Source organism: Hypanus sabinus, chromosome 7, assembly GCF_030144855.1.
Source record: "Hypanus sabinus isolate sHypSab1 chromosome 7, sHypSab1.hap1, whole genome shotgun sequence".
Taxonomy (NCBI): Eukaryota; Metazoa; Chordata; class Chondrichthyes; order Myliobatiformes; family Dasyatidae; genus Hypanus; species Hypanus sabinus.
Window position 1 is genome coordinate 154,611,244 of NC_082712.1, and position 14,357 is coordinate 154,625,600.

A 14,357-nucleotide genomic window follows, 5' to 3' on the forward strand; every position below is an offset into this window, starting at 1 on the left:
CACTGCTGGTTCCTTCTTCCAGTCAATAAAAGCCGATATCTCGCCTTTACGTCTCAGAGTGAGTTATTGATGGTGCATCACCCGTCCACACTGATCTGCCCGAGCAGCATTTTCAAAAATACCCACCCTGGAAAGCGTTTATGAAAAGCTCCGGATCTGGAACATCTTGAGTCACAAATTCTCTCTCTTGTGATCCAGCATCAACTTGATTTTCCCAACCTATCTGCATATTGAATTCTCCCATGACTAACGTAACATTGTTTTATTGACATGCTTTTTCCTGTCTTGCACCGTAATTCATAGACCGCATCCTGGCTACTGTTTTGAGGCCTGTAGGTAACCCCCATCAAGGTCTTCTTACCCCTGCAGTTTCTTAACTCTACCCACAAGGATTCTACATTTTCCGATCCTATGTCATCGCTTTCTAAAGATTTGATTTTATTTTTTACCAACAGAGCCACTTCTCCTCCTCTGCCTACCTGCCTGGACATTTGATAGATTGTGTTTCCTTTGACATCAAGGTCATAGTTCAGCCATGACTCTGTGATATCCACAACATCAAACCTGTCAATTTCTAACTGCACTACCAGATCATCTTACTTATTCGGTGTACAACATGCATTCAAATAATTCACATTCAGTCTGGTATTTGTCACCCGTTTCAGTTTTGTCTCCATTTTGCACTGTAACCCCTCCCATTGACTGCAATTTTGCCCTATCATCTGCCTGTACTTCCTGACAATCTCAGTATACACTAGCTCTGCTTGTAAACCAACACCCCCATCCTCGACCCTATTACTATGCATCCCATACCCCTTCTTCTCCACATACGTGAATGTCGGTGCACACGTGAATTATGGGCGCACCAATGTATTGGGCTAGAGGATGGAAAAGCACATGTGATTAAATGTACACCTGTATACCTGACTTTGATATGTTGATTTCTTTGATTCATTGAGTGGCAGCAGGTGGCTTGTGACTGAGAACACTGAACCACAGAGCAGCCAAGGATCTCGAGTGATCCAAAAGACTGACTGTTGAAGAGAAGAAGATCCACATCCCAGCTGATCCCTGTGTCCCTCCTGCTCCGGAGTCTGCAGATCCAGAACTGGCCTGCACAGTCACCAGTGATCATGCCGTCGTTCCTGAAAAGTCTACCCTCCTGATCTTCACAAGCGAAGAACCAGCCATCATCAGTACTGTATATGAGAGAGAGGAGCGAAGGGTATTTGTGCAACCATTGCCAGAATCTGAGTTTGCTCATATGAAGTATTCTAAATATTTATTTGTTGAAGTTGTTTATATTTGGTACCTACAAATATACTTATTCAGAAAACTGTACAGACAAGTACAATGTGAAGTGAAACGTGGTGACATGACAGAAACATATGAAGCTGCAGCACTGAACAGGTAAATCTATAGCGTGAGCTTAAACTAGTAACGTGAGATTCTTTATTTTGGATTTGGAGACAGGTTTGTGATGAAAGCCAAAGAATTCTGGAGGGAGCAAAAAGATTTAGATGTTCCTAAATACTAGTACAGGGTGTCCCAACCTTCGAGATGCCACGGACCCCGACCATTAACCAAGGAGTCCATGGACCATGAACCCCTGGACCAGGGCAATCAACTAATCAAAATGTTAGCCTTCATCTCAGGGGAATCATCGGTAGTAGTTTATTACTGCCCCATGTACCAAGTTGCAGTGAAAAGTTTGTCTTGCATACTGTTCATTCAGATCGAACTGTGCGTTGAGCTAGAATAAGATAAAACAGTAACAATGTAAAGTGTAACAGCTACTGCATCTGGTAACGGTGGAATAGAAACCGCCCTTAAGCCTGATGGTATGTGCTTTTAGCCTTTTGTATCTTCTATCTGATGGGAGAGAGGAGAATCTGTACACGAAACAGAGCTTCAGCTCAGAAATGATGTTTCAGCCGAAGACTAAACTTAGTTCTGTTCACTGACGTCTGGGGCAAAACATCATGGCCTTGGAAAGATTATGTACAGTTTCACTGGAATTAAATCAAGCTTTAAAAGTTTGAATGATGAAGATGGCTTGTATGAACTTGATTTGGATTCCTCTGTGTTTACGAGGGGTGATTGATAAGTTTGTGGCTCGAGGTAGAAGGAGTCAATTTTAGAACCCTTAGCACAATTATTTTTCAACACAGTCCCCTCCTACATGTACACACTTAGTCCAGCGGTCGTGGAGCATACGGATCCCTTCCTTGTGGAAGTGGTCCACAGCAGGGGTGATTGATAAGTTCGTGGCCTAAGGTAGAAGGAGATGAGTTATACAGCTCTCGTTACATGCCCGTGCAGTTCAACTCTGAGTGAAAATGCAAAAAGTTTGAAGTTAATAACTCATCTCCTTCTCATCCATCACCCCATGAACTTATCAATCACCCCATGCTGTTGACCACTTCTGGAGGTCCAAGACGCTGATTTCTACAAAGAAGGGATCCGTATGCTCCACGACCGCTGGACTAAGTGTGTAATTGTAGGAAAAATAAATGTGCTAGGTTTTCTAAAATTGACTCCTTCTACCTTAGGCCACAAACTTATCAATTACCCCTCGTAACTAAGCATGAAAAGTAATTAACTTGCATTTTTATTGTAATGAACTTTAATTTCCATAGGCCTGTCCATTTTACCAGTCCATGTAGTTTCTGAGATATGTTGCATTCAATGTTCCCTCTAAGGTGTGTGCTTGTGCGCACACACACCTTTTCCTACTAGGGCACCAAGGAATTTAAACTGTGCACAAAAGGTTGTCACCCTCTACCTCGTTGGCATGTCACGATAGTACACAATCATATTTCCTTTCTTGGTTTCTGATGTGGACCGTGTTGACAATGTGGAGATGGCAATAATTTGTCTGCAGATTTTAGAACTGGTTTACTTACCTTCCTTTCTTGAAGAAATGATGGATTCACAATGTCAAATTCCAAAGAAGCAAAATGTGGGAAGCACAAAGGAACTGCTAGTTCATTTAAAGTGGAATGGATCAATGAAACAGCAGAAACTGCTACATGAAAGTTCATGAGGTCAGGAATGTGCAGCTACAAGAAACTTATGTACAATACAGAAACTGGTGTGACCCTAGTGTAGGGTAGCAATGCAAAAGTTGCTGGAAAACTTCCAAATGGGAAGAAGTGGAGTGATATTTGGAAACTTGACTTTTTAAAAGTGTCATTTAGCAAGTGTAACACATAATGCACAGTGGGAAAATCCTTCATTACCCGCGACAGGCCTGTTACGTATGTTTTGGGAGAGTGCAGGTGAACGAATGTGGAAGCAATCAAACCTAGAGGTGTGTTGCTCGGATTGCCAGCACCTGCAGATTTTCTCTTGTTTGTGCTTTGAAACTTAGAGGAGATCACTTTTCTTATGGACAGTTATTTTATTTCTTGTTTATCATCCTTAGAATAGCTTCAGGTTTACCTCCACTTAAAAGTTCAGAGTGCAGATGTTCTTGTCACTAGGCAAAAAATTGCACAGCACAACGTTTTTGCACACACTGGTCATTAGAAATGAGCGGGAACATAGGTTGTCGTCCTGTTTGATTTCACTGTTAACCACATATTAATTTTGCATTATCTGCAAATCTTGAAATTATATCCTATGCACTCAAATGAAGGTAATTTTTTATTTACTGAGATACAGCGTGAAGTAGGTCCCTCGAGCCACAGAACCCGGCAATCCCCTGATTTAATCCTAGCCTAATGATTTACCATGACTGATTAACGTAGCAACCAGCACATCTTTGGGCTGTGGGAGCAAATCAAAGCTCCCGGAGGAAACACGTGTGATTACAGGCAGAAAGTACAACTCCCAGCAGGCAGTGGCAGGAATTGAACCCAAGTCACTGGTACTATAAAGCATTGTGCTAACCACTATGCTACTGTGCATTTTTGTACGTGTCAAAAAGATTAACGGTCCTAAATACCAACTCCTGGGAAATACCGCTCTGAAAATAAATGATTCATTGCTTCCCTTTGCTCCGTATTCACAATTTGGTCTCTCTGTTTCCATTGCTCCTTTAACCTTTTAAATGTTTTTGCTCACAGCTATATGGTACTTTGTCAAATTACTTTCAAAAGCTCATATACCAATACTGGCTGCACCACCCTCATATCTGTTATTTCATCAAAGAGTTAGTTAAATATGATTTGCCTTTTTCCAGTCCATGTTGACTTCCTTCTTTAAAATAGTGGAGGTCTTTGCCCCATTGCTAGTTCTATCTATGTTAGTTCCCAGCAGAGGGATTCTACATCATCCTCCCTGTCCTTATTTTCAATGTAGACCCTTCTTAAGAATGAATTCTTATTTCTCAGAATTCAAGTGACATTACAACACCACTGACATTAAATAGAGCAAAGGCAGTTGTAGATTATCCAAAACAGACCTTTCTTTCCCTTTAAACAAATCTTGCATTAGATTATTTTACCCATCACAAGGTAAATCAATGGAACAGAGCATGCAGATTTCTGAAAATACTGTAATGATAACACATTTTTACAGTAATGTGTGAAAGACCGTGGTGTCCTGCACTTCCCGCTTTCGCCACACGGCGACGCCCAAAGATGAGATTTGAAGCTGATTTTGTTTTCTTCAATAACACAAGCAAGCGTGCTCTGTTTCTCCCTCTTGTGGCCAAATGACATAATGCAGCTCCTACGTGAAAGAAGCCAAATCTTTAAATCTCCAGATACAATCGTAATACAGCATGGTATTACAATTAGTGATACAGCATGGTAACAGAACACCGAGCCCACACTGCCTAAGTACACCCATGTGACCAATTAAACCTACAAACCTGTACATCTTTGGAATGTGGGAGGAACCCAGAGCACCAGAGGACTGAAACAAATTCACGTGGTCACGGGGAGAATGGACAAGGTATTGAACCTGGGTCATTGATGCTGTAATAGCATTACGCTAACTGAATCACTTTACTCTTGCAAATATTTTGTATATGTTAGACAATTTGGACACAACTGAAAAAACTGAGAATGGTACATTGGCATTTATAAAGTTAGAATTCGCAAATGGGATTTATATTTTGCCAAATTCTAGAATTCAATAGCTTGCAACTTTTGTAACAAAAACATAAAACACAAGAGACACTCAATGACTCGGCCAGCAACTGTGGAAAGAGAATCTGAATTGAATAGTGCAAGTACAAGCAGATATTATCCATCACACAATACCATAAGGGAGGCATTCTGCAGTGGGACAATGACTCCAAACACACAGCCAAGGTCATGAAGAACTATCTTAAGTGAAAAGAATAAGGAGTTCTGCAACAGATGGTATGGCCTGATTTCAACATCATCGAGCTTGTCTGAGATTACCTGGAGAGACAGCCAAGGTCTGCAGGAGAACTGTGGCGTGTTCGCTGATAAAACTACATGATATGTATCCAAGAGACTTGATGCAGTTTTAAAGATCACAACAAATATTGATTTTATTTAGCATTTTACTCTTTACTGCACTTTAATCTCTTTGATATTTAGAAACTTTTCATTATTTTTTGCTTTACAGATTTTGTTTACATGTGTATAAGATTAATTCCTCTCTGGAAGACACAGAGTTGGAAGCAGTACAGAGGATTTTGCGTCATCAAGAATTGTTCACTTCACAACCCTTAGTTTGCTTCTCTACCAGCCCCTTTCCACAAACCAAGGATGGAACTAGTACCTCCAGATGCTACCCAATCTAATTACTATTTCCAGCAAACTCTTTTGCTTCAAATTTCCAGTGGCTGCTGTGTCCTGTGTCTCACAGACTCAAGCCATTTTGTTTCTTTACTCTAACAGCTGGTACCAAAAGCAATTCAGAATCAGGTTTATATGAAATGGGCATTCTTGATCTCCATCCTCTTCCCCTCTCCCACTTCCTGCAGCTTAAAACATTGATGAAGGGGCGTTGACCTGAAATGTGGAATTCTTCCCTCCCTATGGACGCTGCCCTATCTGCTTTTCCAAAATTTTCTTTAATAATTTGTTTTTTTTTACACCTGCGTTACACCAATTTGTCGATCTGTATTAGAGTAGAAGCAGGATGTGTTTATTTGTGTTGAAAATACGCTTGTAGGCTTGGTTCGGTATCATTGTGCATCAATAGCAGCTATGGCCAATAACAACACAAACTGAAATGCAGGATTTAAAAGGGCAATGCAAAAGAGGAACATAGAAAGCAAAATATGATGAAAGTTTACTTCACAAATATCTGCAGTAGGCTGTGAGATATCTGCAAGGGAAGAGGAAAGCATGTTTCTGCAATAGAGAAGACATACTTGGTGGTGACTGAGGTCAGTAGAAGGCACACCGTGCCATGCTCATTGATTCAATGCATGTGTTTTGGTGACCTATGCAGTTGTGTAAAGATGCACATTGACTAACAGTGGGAGCCATTGTCTCTTCTCTTATATACCCATACTTTGATGGGATCATTAACTGATCCAAACCCTCCCCCCAAAAAAAACGATGACCTAAAGCACATCAGTAGTAAGAGAAATGACTTCAAAGTTCAATGATCAAAGTAAATTTATTATCAAAGTACATACGTCACCATATACAACCCTGAGATTCATTTCCTTACGTACATGTTCAATAAATCCACAATGGAATAATAACCAGGATAGAATTAATGAAAGACCGCACCATCCTGGGCATTCAAGCAGTGTCCAAAATACAACATACTGTGCAAATATAATAAATAAATAAATAAATAAATAATAAGTAAACGATAAATATCGAGAACATGAGAAGAGTTGTTGAAATGAATCCACTGGTTGTGGAAACTGTTCAATGATGGGGCAGCTGAAGCTGAGAGGAGCTTTGGTTCAAGAGCCTGATGGTTGAGGGTTAATAATGCAACTTTTCCTGAACTTGATGGTATGAGTCCTGAGGCTCTGTATTTACTTCCTGATGGCAGCAGTGTGAAGAGAGCATGTTCTGTGTGGTGGGATCCCTAATGATGAATGCTGCTTTCGTGTAATCGTGTTTCATGTAAATATGCTCAATGACGGGGAGGGCTTTACCTGTGATGAACTGGGCCGTACTGGTACTTGTTGTAGGATTTTCCATTCAAGGGCATTGGTGTTTCCATACCAAGCTGTGACATAGCCAATCACTACACTCTCCACTACACATGCATAGAAGTTTGTCAAAGTTTTAGATGTCATGCTGAATGTTTGAAAACTCCTGAGGAGACAGACGTGCTGCCATGCTTTCTTCATAATTGTACATATGTGCTGGGCCCAGGACAGGCCAAGCAAAATAATAACTCTGAGGAACTTAAAGTTGCTGACCCTCTCCACCTCTGATCCTCTGATGAAGACTGGTTCATGAACCTCCGGTTTCCTCCTCCTGACGTCAATAATCAGCTCCTTGGTGACATTGAGTGAGAGGTTGCTGTTGTTGTGGCTCAGCCATATTTTCAATCTCCCTCCTATACGCTGATTCGTCACCACCTTTGATTCGGCCCACGACCGGGGTGTCATCAGCAAGTTTGAAAATGCATTTGAGCTGTGCTTAGCCACACAGTCATGAGTGTAAAGTGAGTGGAGTAGGGGGCTAAGCACATGGCCTTGTGCTGCACCTGTGCTAATGCGGATTGTGGAGGGGATGCTGTTGCCAATCCGTCCTGACTGGGGTCTGCAAGTGAGGAAATCAAGGATCCAATTACACAAGGAATTATGGAGACCAAGGTCTTGAAGCTTATTGATTAGTTTTGAGGGAATGATAACATTGAATGCTGAGCTGTAGTCGGTAAAGAACATCCTGATGTTTGTATCTTTGTTGTCCAGATGTTCCAGGGTTGAGTGAAGAGCCAATGAGGTGGCACCTTCTGCGGACCTGTGGCTTTGATAAGCAAATTGGAGTTGGTCCAAGTCACTTGTCAGACAGGAATTGATATGTTTCATCGCCACCCTCTCAAAACACTTCATCACTGTGGACGTAAGTGTTATTGGAGGTTAGTCATTGAGGTAGGTTACTGCATTCATTTTAGGCACCAGTGTAAGTGAAGCCTGCTTGAAGCAGATGGGTACCTCAGAGTGCCAAAGTGAGAGGTTAAAGATCTCCGTGAACACTCCAGCCAGTTGATCAGCACTCCTGGGCCCTGCCTAGGAGTTATGCGGCCCGCCCAGAGGTCTCTGCCCCTACCCCTTGCTGCTGACGGGTTGTGCCCTGCAACCTGCTCAGGCCTCTGTGTTCCTGCCTGGGAGGTCTGGGCCCTGCCTAGGAGTTATGCGGCCTGCCCAGTGAACTCTAAGACTCTCCCAGAACCCCAGAATCACCTTGAATGTCATGTCCTTCACGCACACCACGGTCACCACATCTTGTCTATTGTTTAGTTGTTCCCGCACTGCCCCTAGTACTTCAGTGCCTGCGTCCTTCACTTGGGTCCAGCCTCCTGTCTCCTTATGACAATGGTAGGCATTCTTTATCTAAGTATAATAGTGGTCTGTTGTGTTGGAACCTCTGGTGCTACAGGTTATATGCTGATGGTAACTGGGTAGTGTTTTCTTCAAACAAGCCTGGTTGACTTGAGTTTTCTTAAGTAATCATATGTGGGATGAGAGTATTGTTGTCAAGGTCATTATTTACGATATAACTGCCATGACAGTAGCACTGCTGGGAAGGCATGAAGATTGTATGCCACTTAGGACTTTTGCCAGCAGTTCTCTGAAGCACCCAAGATAAAGATTGTTCCTCAGAATTCCCTCAATGTGAACAGCTCGTGTTTCACTGTCACCCTATCACCTGTTCTCTCATCCTCCTTACTCACCTCACCTCAGATTCATACAGAAAATAAGCTCTTCGTCTTGTTCCTGTCTACAAAGCTTAAGTCATTAATGGAAGACAAATTATTCAGATTGTGTTTATAACTACCTTCCAAGATGTTTGTTCAAAACGATGTGTTATTAAGAAGGATGTTCCACATACGGTACCAAGCAAAATGCTAGAAAAAAATCTTTCATGCTTTCAAATAAACTCTCTAGAATAAATTTGACCAAAAATGACAATGTTACATCATACTGGCTTATATTGCTTCTCTTCTGAAATTGACAGTACAATTTCAAGGTGAGACCACAGCTGCTGCAGACAGCAGCAGGAATTACCGCAGCGGCAGAGGGAAGTGGGTCAGCTGAAATCCTGCATCGACACCCAAAATGTTGACAATACTTTTCTCCCCACAGATGCTGCTTGACGTGCTGAGTTCCTGCAGCAGATTGTTTGTTAGTACATGTGTCACTGGTTATTTCTTCACTTTACAGGCCTTATGACTTGACACATCGATAACTATTTTAAAAGTTTTACTTAGTATTAGGGCACATTGCAGTGAAGAAGATGCTGACTTTTGGGTGACATTTGCTCTGGCCAATAGATTTAATGATTACAAGCTGCCTTCTTAAAGGAAAGTAGGGAAGTCATTCCCAGTATCTAAGCCAATATTTATACTTGCTTAACTTTGCTAAATCAAATCTTCCGGTCATTATCACTCCACTGTTTGTGGGACTTGGTATATGTGTAAATTGGATTTCCTCTATCATATCAGAGGCTTCGCTGGTGCAGAGGATTCATAAGTGTTTCATTGCTTTTAAAGTTCTTTATAATGTCTTGAAGGAAATATGAGAGGGAGTATATAAACTGAAAATATTTTTATGTCTTTTTTTCAAAGGCATTTACATTTCACTAATGTGCAAAGTTTAGCAGTATATTACACTTGCATTGAAACAGAAAAACAAATATAAAATTACATGTGTGGGCATATGGATTAACAGCCGGTCTAATGTTACTTTATCTTTCAAAGTCTTCAAGTTGCAATGAGGTAAAAAAAAATGAGGAAGGAAATAAAAACAAGAGAAATGTAATGATAATCACTCGCTACTTTTAAAATTTATTTCCAGGCTTTCTGTATTTTCTTGGTAAACAGAATGCAATAATGCTTAGGCATCTAATATGCATGCACAATATCTGAACATTTGATTTAAGCTTGGAAATATGCTTACAACATGCAGCCACCATAGGAGGTATAAAAGTTGATGAAAAATCTGGCTGGAATAGTTGATGATTATCAAGAGTGTTGGAAATTGGTGCATATGTAATTAAAATGTGCTCATCACAGAACCTGAATGCTCCTGTGGAAAATGATGAGAATGAGTTGGAGAATATAAGAAATTGTAGATGATTTTATATCATTAAAGTAATGAAGGAGTAATGAGTTTAGATTTGTTTTCATTTGGATAAAGATTTTAGTCATGTTTTAAAATAATCAAAGGGTGGACTGAGTAGCCGGAAAATTAGTGATTGAAATAGAGACCATGGGCATTTAAATTGTTATACATGTGGAGGAAATAATTGAGAATAATGAGTGTACGAAATATATTTGCAACACTGCTTAGTTCAACAACACGGTTAAAAATGCAGTTTGATTTTTGGATTCAAAGTCTGTTCCTAAACAATTTTCAAAGTGCCAAAACAGTAATTTGAGAAATGCTGGGAGAATATCTCATGTGAAACACAGAAGTAATATTATTTTTTTCCTTAAAGCAATAATAATTCAAAACTAAATGTTGCACCGTTCAATGGAAGAAATATCTAGCAACCATAGAGAAATCCAAGAATATTTTAGTGGCTCAATTTACAATGTTATTGCAAGATTGGCTTGTTTTTTTACAATCTTGTGGTTTTCACTGTAGAGATGAACTTTATCTGAAACCTCAAAGTAAATCTGCACTCAGTTCAGCTGCATTTAATATGGCAGTTTCTAATCCTTTCAACTGAGGAGTTATAGATAGTGTATGTCTAAATGAATTCATTAAGAAAATTTGTATAAACAATATGCATTATGCTGTGGATTAATTACCTGGTTCTTTTTATTCTGTTCAAATTTATTTATTTACTTAAGTTATTGTTTTAGTGAATTTCACCTCTGTTTACAGATTAATAGAAGATCCTTGCAACTTCCTTGTAAGGTTTAATCTTTTGTACTTGATATATTTTACTCAGATTCAAAGCCTTTATCAATTAACCTGTTCTTTTTCAAGCTGTTACCATTGACAATGACGTTCAATTATAGATTATTACTGTTGAAACCAAATCATTATTTTTTTGATAACTATAGGATGGGTGTACAGTATTAGTTACGGTAGTTTTTTTAAAAATTCCAGCTAACTCTCTTAACCATTGGACAAATAATATGACAGCAAGATCATTAATATCTAGAACCATCCTGAGTGGAGCTTCATGGAGATGCATTATCATAGTTTCTAGGTTCAGATACTGTGACTCTAGTGTTGTAATTGAGCTAAGATTTGTCTCTTCAATATTCCATCTGAAGTAGATGGACAGAAATGTTTGTACATTTCGTTCTTATCAAGGTGACGTAGCTCATTGATAAGGTTAGGTGGACAGTTCAGCACCCATTGCTCATTTTTTACAGCCTCCCACCACACCATCTGCATAACAGTACCATCCCCAGAAGGGTTCAGTAAATGAGATTGCTGCTACTATTTTTTATTTAAGCAAGGTTCAAATGGAACTGGGTTAAGCAGACCTTATACTAGTTCAGTAAAGGTAGTAGAAATAGGCAATTTTCATCCCATTAATCCAAATGGGATTCAAATTACATTTTAACAAAAATAGTATAACTTAAGACTTTACAACGAAATGAAAAAAAAATGTACAAAAGTGAAGTCAATTTTCAGAGGAATCAGTTTCTTCAGTTGACCCATCACTCTCAACATCCACTTTTTTGCGACGATGCAAAGTCTTACGATGAGTGGATTTTCGGGTTGGTTCCTTGTGTGTAGGAGTACTGGTGGTTGGGTTATTGAGTATGTGATCAATACTGCCAACAGACAAAAAGAATCACATTAGACATTGGCAAAAATTGGAACACCACTATTTCCTTGTAAAGGTATATTCAACAATCCCCATCTCTTGAATGCATTGTCTAAACTACAATATGGGAAGATGAACAATACAAACCATGAAAAATTTGGAGTGTTTTATCACTAAATTTAGATCATGAGATTAAGCAATCCCAGTAAATTATTAAAATCCACACACTACTCCCGTACCAATTTACCAAAATGAGCAACTGATTTTGCATTCATTTTCGAGGGTTTACTTGAAGTCTTTAATCAGAATCAGGTTTATTATCGCTGGCATGTGTTGTGAAATTTGTTAACTTAGCAGCAGCAGGTCAATGCAATACATAATATAGAAGAAGAATAAAAATAAGCAGATGAATTACAGTACATTTATATTGAATAGATTAAAAATCATGCAAACCCATGTTCATGGGTTCAATGTCCATTTAGGAAATGGATGGCAAAGGTGAAGAAGCTGTTCCTGAATCACTGAGTGTGTACCTTCAGGCTTCTGTACCTCCTACCTGATGGTAATAATGAGAAAAGGGCATACACTGGGTGCTGGGGTCCTTAATAATGGACGCTCCCTTTCTGAGACACTGCTCCTTGAAGATGTCCTGGGTACTTTGTAGGCTAGTACCCAAGATAGAGCCGACTAAATTTACAATCCTCTGCAGCTTCTTTCGGTCCTGTGCAGTAGCCCACCTCCCCCCACCGTCACTCCCCTATACCAGACAGTCATATCATCAAACAGATGATGTAAGCCACATTTTCTCACCAATGTTATTTTTCTATGGTTTCTGAATCCCATATAACAAAAAAACTATTAATCTCATTTACATTACTATCACACAGACACATTGTACACATGGTCTGACATGAATATTGTCATTCTTTAGTGCAATAGAGTGAATTGCATTTAATGCTGTACGGCTTCTTCTGTTAGAAGTGACAATAAACAGACACAAACCCCCAGTAATAAGAACTTAACTATGGGGCAATGCTTTCTTGTGAAGAGCACTTTTAAAGCCATCTTAATGAAAAAATTTGATCTTTCAAAGATGTAAAACAATTGAAAGAAAAATGAAGGTGCATCCAGTATACTGGTTTCTTCAAGAAACCATTCTCTTTCAAATAAGGAACAAGAAAACCAAGGAACTAAGGCAGCAGACTGGTTGCCTTATTAACATAATGCAAAGTAGTTAGCCGAATCTGAAGATCACTCGAGTTCAATTGAGGTCAAGTGGGTACATGAAAATATACATTTAAAATTACCTGCAAGAGGGCAAGTGTGAGGAGGACAATTGATTTGATATATTGGTTTATAAAAAATGGAATGTCATTGTAAGATGAAAAGGAATCCAATGATAGTAGGACAGAAACTTGTAGGTTTAATATGCAGTTAATTCTCACGTACAATTTCTCGAGCTCTTGGTCCATTTCTGAATCTGTAAAAAGTTCTGCCTTATTGGGCACAATTCCTGTAAATATAGAACATATTTTTTCAAGTAATTTGACATCGGTAGTATATGAGCAAACTTATTCATTAGGACTAGCTTAAAAAGTTTTAACATTCTTCTCTATTTAATCAGGGGAAATTATAATAGGAAATAACTATGACTTTACAACATACTTATAACTGCCTTCAATGCAGACAATCAGTACTTGTGTTATAAATGCTAAAAATATGAAACTAGTTAGGATTGTTACAGATGAAAACTGAGTCATTAAGTATATATCATGGCAAATGGTCAAACGTTTTGCCAACAAAGTTGGCTTGAGCAACTATCATAAATGAAGAAAAAAAAAGAGATGGAAAATGTTAGGGCAGGAATTCTAGGCTTAAGGCCAGGATGCTGTAAGTACAGCCGCCAAAGATATAGCAATGAAGTTCACAGTCAATCAAAGGTAATTATCAAAGAAATGGTTAATTTTCCTTTCCTGAAAATTTCTGTTTAACTTCCTTGCATTATTTAAGATCTGACACTGGATGGCACTGTAATCTTAACCAGTACTGAGCTGCCCAATAGTGCAGAGAGCTGGTAAAAGAAAACCCGACAGGCATCAGTGCAAATATAGTTCCTGTAGTTTGTGGCAGGGCATAGATTGGGGCATATCTTCTGAAATTCTCACCTTAGAGGGGGAAAAAGAATGAAGGATAAAAGAAGGTTAAATACATCAATGCAAATAATTTAAAAGGATAGAATAGTACTGCAGTGAAATGTGTCCTTCAGAATCAAATCAGAATACAGTAAACAGACTGCACTCCAACCTCTTCCACCACTTGCTACAGTTCTTGTTCTGAGTTGTCATGTTTCTGGATTTGAGTATCATTTTGTATTACACTAAATTATTTCCTTGTGCATTCAACTGATATAATAAAATTTCAATAAAACAAGCCAGCATTTGAGGCAAACTCAATATAATATTTGAAGAATTTTATTGTAAAAGAACAATTTAATTCAAT

General features: G+C 39.1%; 1 protein-coding gene across 1 annotated transcript in view; it reads right to left on the minus strand.

Annotated features, from left to right (window-relative positions):
* Positions 1-9,740: 9,740 nt before the first annotated feature.
* The window catches only part of cstpp1 (centriolar satellite-associated tubulin polyglutamylase complex regulator 1), a 286,132-nt gene continuing 281,515 nt past the window's right edge, over positions 9,741-14,357 (minus strand). The window contains exons 8-9 of the mRNA XM_059975978.1: positions 13,308-13,371; positions 9,741-11,865 (exon numbers count right to left, since the gene is read on the minus strand). Coding sequence (XP_059831961.1) covers positions 11,712-11,865; positions 13,308-13,371 — 218 coding nt within the window. The 3' untranslated portion in view covers positions 9,741-11,711. The remainder of the gene's footprint in view (positions 11,866-13,307; positions 13,372-14,357) is intronic.